General features: G+C 42.1%; 1 protein-coding gene across 1 annotated transcript; it reads right to left on the minus strand.

The window, feature by feature from the left end:
- Window positions 1-224: 224 nt before the first annotated feature.
- Window positions 225-653, minus strand: LOC138871191 (uncharacterized). The gene has a single exon (XM_070149058.1). The coding sequence runs from the start codon at window positions 651-653 to the stop codon at window positions 225-227; it is 429 nt and encodes a 142-aa protein (XP_070005159.1).
- Window positions 654-2,599: the final 1,946 nt, after the last annotated feature.

A 2,599-nucleotide genomic window follows, 5' to 3' on the forward strand; every position in this document is an offset into this window, starting at 1 on the left:
TATATCCCCATTCTGATGTATTCCTTGATATCATGGGACCACGGTTCGCCATCATATTCTTCTTCAATCATGTTGCAGTAAGCATGCTGATCTCGAACTTGAATGTGCAAAGGATCGACATAGGCTTTGTCCGGATGGTGCAGCATTGACGCTAGGGTATCCAAAGCATTGACGACCTTATTATGGACCCTTGTAATATGCCTGAACTCCACTGATCTAAACCATTAACAAAGATCATGCAAGCATTGTCGGTATGGTATGAGATTCAAATCTCGCGTTTCCCATTCTCCTTGAATTTGGTACACCAGAAGATCCGAGTCTCCCAAGACCAGAACTTCCCGGACATTGATGTCTGCAGCTAGCCTCAAACCCAAAATGCATGCCTCGTATTCAGCCATATTGTTGGTGCAATAAAACCAAAGTTGAGCTATAACAGGATAGTGATGCCCTGTTTCAGAAATAAGCGCAGCTTCTATTCCGACTCCTTTCATGTTAGGAGCCCCATCAAAGAAAAGTTTCCAACCTGGGTTTTCGACCTGTTCTAGTTCATCAATGTGCATCACCTCTTTATCAGGAAAATAAGTCCTTAGGGGCTCATACTCTTTATCGACCGGGTTCTCGGCCAAATGATCGGCCAATGCTTGGGCTTTCATCGCAGTCCGAGTCACATAGATTATGTCAAACTCTGTGAGCAAAATCTGCCATTTTGCAAGTCTTCCTGTCGGCATAGGCTTTTGAAAGATATACTTCAACGGATCCAAACGCAAAATGAGGTAGGTAGTGTAGGATGACAAGTAATGTTTCAATTTCTGTGCCACCCAAGTTAGGGCGCAACATGCCCTTTCCAGGTGAGTTTACTTAACCTCATAAGTTGTGAACTTTTTGCTAAGATAATAGATGGCTTGTTCTTTCTTGTCGGTGACGTCATGCTGCCCCAGTACACAACCAAATGAATTTTCTAAGACTGTCAAGTAAAGAATCAAAGGTCTCCCTGGTTCTGGCGGAACTAGCACAGGTGGGTTTGTCAAGTAACCTTTTATCTTATCAAACGCTTCTTGACACTCATCAGTCCACTTGATCGCAGCGTCCTTCCTCAACAACTTGAAAATAGGCTCACAAGTTGTCGTGAGCTGAGCAATAAACCTGCTGATGTAGTTCAGCCTTCCTAACAGACTCATCACTTCAGTCTTATTCCTCGGAGGGGGCAATTCTTGTATGGCTTTGATCTTTGATGGGTCCAACTCGATGCCTCGCCGACTGACTATGAATCCTAATAGCTTTCCGGATGGAACACCAAATGCACACTTGGCGGGGTTAAGCTTGAGGTTGTACCTGCGAAGCCTCTGGAAGAATTTCCTCAAATCCTCGATGTGGTCGGCCTGATGCTTTGATTTTATGATCACATCATCTACGTATACCTCAATCTCCTTGTGTATCATATCATGAAATACAGTAGTCATCGCCCTCATATAAGTTGTCCCAGCATTCTTCAAACCAAATGGCATTACCCGGTAACAATAAGTTCCCCATGGTGTGATGAACGCCGTCTTTTCTGCATCTTCTTCATCCATTAGAATCTGATGATACCCGGCATAGCAATCCACAAAAGATCCAATCTCGCGCTTGGCACAATTATCGATCAAAATGTGGATATTGGGTAGTGGGAAGTTATCCTTCGGACTTGCTTTATTAAGATTGCGGTAATCGATGCATACTCTGATCTTGCCTTCCTTCTTCAGTACGGGCATGACATTAGCCAACCAAACATGATATCGAGTGACCCGAATAACCTTTGCGTCCAACTGCTTGGTAACTTCTTCTTTAATCTTCACACTCATATCAGTTTTGAATTTCTTCAGCTTTTGCTTGACAGGGGGGAATGCCGGATCAGTGGGCAATCTGTGGACCACTAAATCAGTGCTTAAACCCGGCATGTCGTCATATGACCACGCAAAAACATCTTTGTACTCGATGAGTGCTTTGATTAACTCCTCCCGAATTTTTTGCGCGAGGTGGACACTTATTTTAGTCTCTTAGACATTGTCTGTGTCCCCTAAATTGACGGCTTCTGTGTCATTCAAATTAGGTTTGGGTTTTTCTTCGAAGTGAATTAACTCCTTAATAATCTCTTCGAAGGCTTCATCATCATATTCTGATTCGTGACCACAATCTACTTCTTGAACTAACATTTCGGAATTAGATTGATTTTTAAGACTGGGCTGAGGATTCCTTATGCACGCCATGTCATTAGAACCAACGAAAAAAGAACTGTATAGAAAAGAAAACAAAACAAAAGGAAAATCATCAGGAATAATGAAGAAAGGGAAATTGTATTTCATTGATTGATAAAAGATAACAAGGTTTGCACACTCAAACAAACTGAAAAAATGAAATCTGGATTACAACCCTGGAATAATCCGTACAAACTTAAAGGAAAATCAAAGCGAACTACCAAGACTCCTTCCGAGTAGGGAGAAGAGTAGCCTTCCAATTATTAAGCTTTGTTTTTGGCCTGACAAATTGCACTTCCATGTTGCTAGAACCCTTTCCACTTTCCACCATGTTCACACTATCGAACAACTTCTCAAATCTTTCAATC

This window comes from Nicotiana sylvestris, chromosome 6, assembly GCF_000393655.2.
Source record: "Nicotiana sylvestris chromosome 6, ASM39365v2, whole genome shotgun sequence".
In the NCBI taxonomy this organism is placed as follows: Eukaryota; Viridiplantae; Streptophyta; class Magnoliopsida; order Solanales; family Solanaceae; genus Nicotiana; species Nicotiana sylvestris.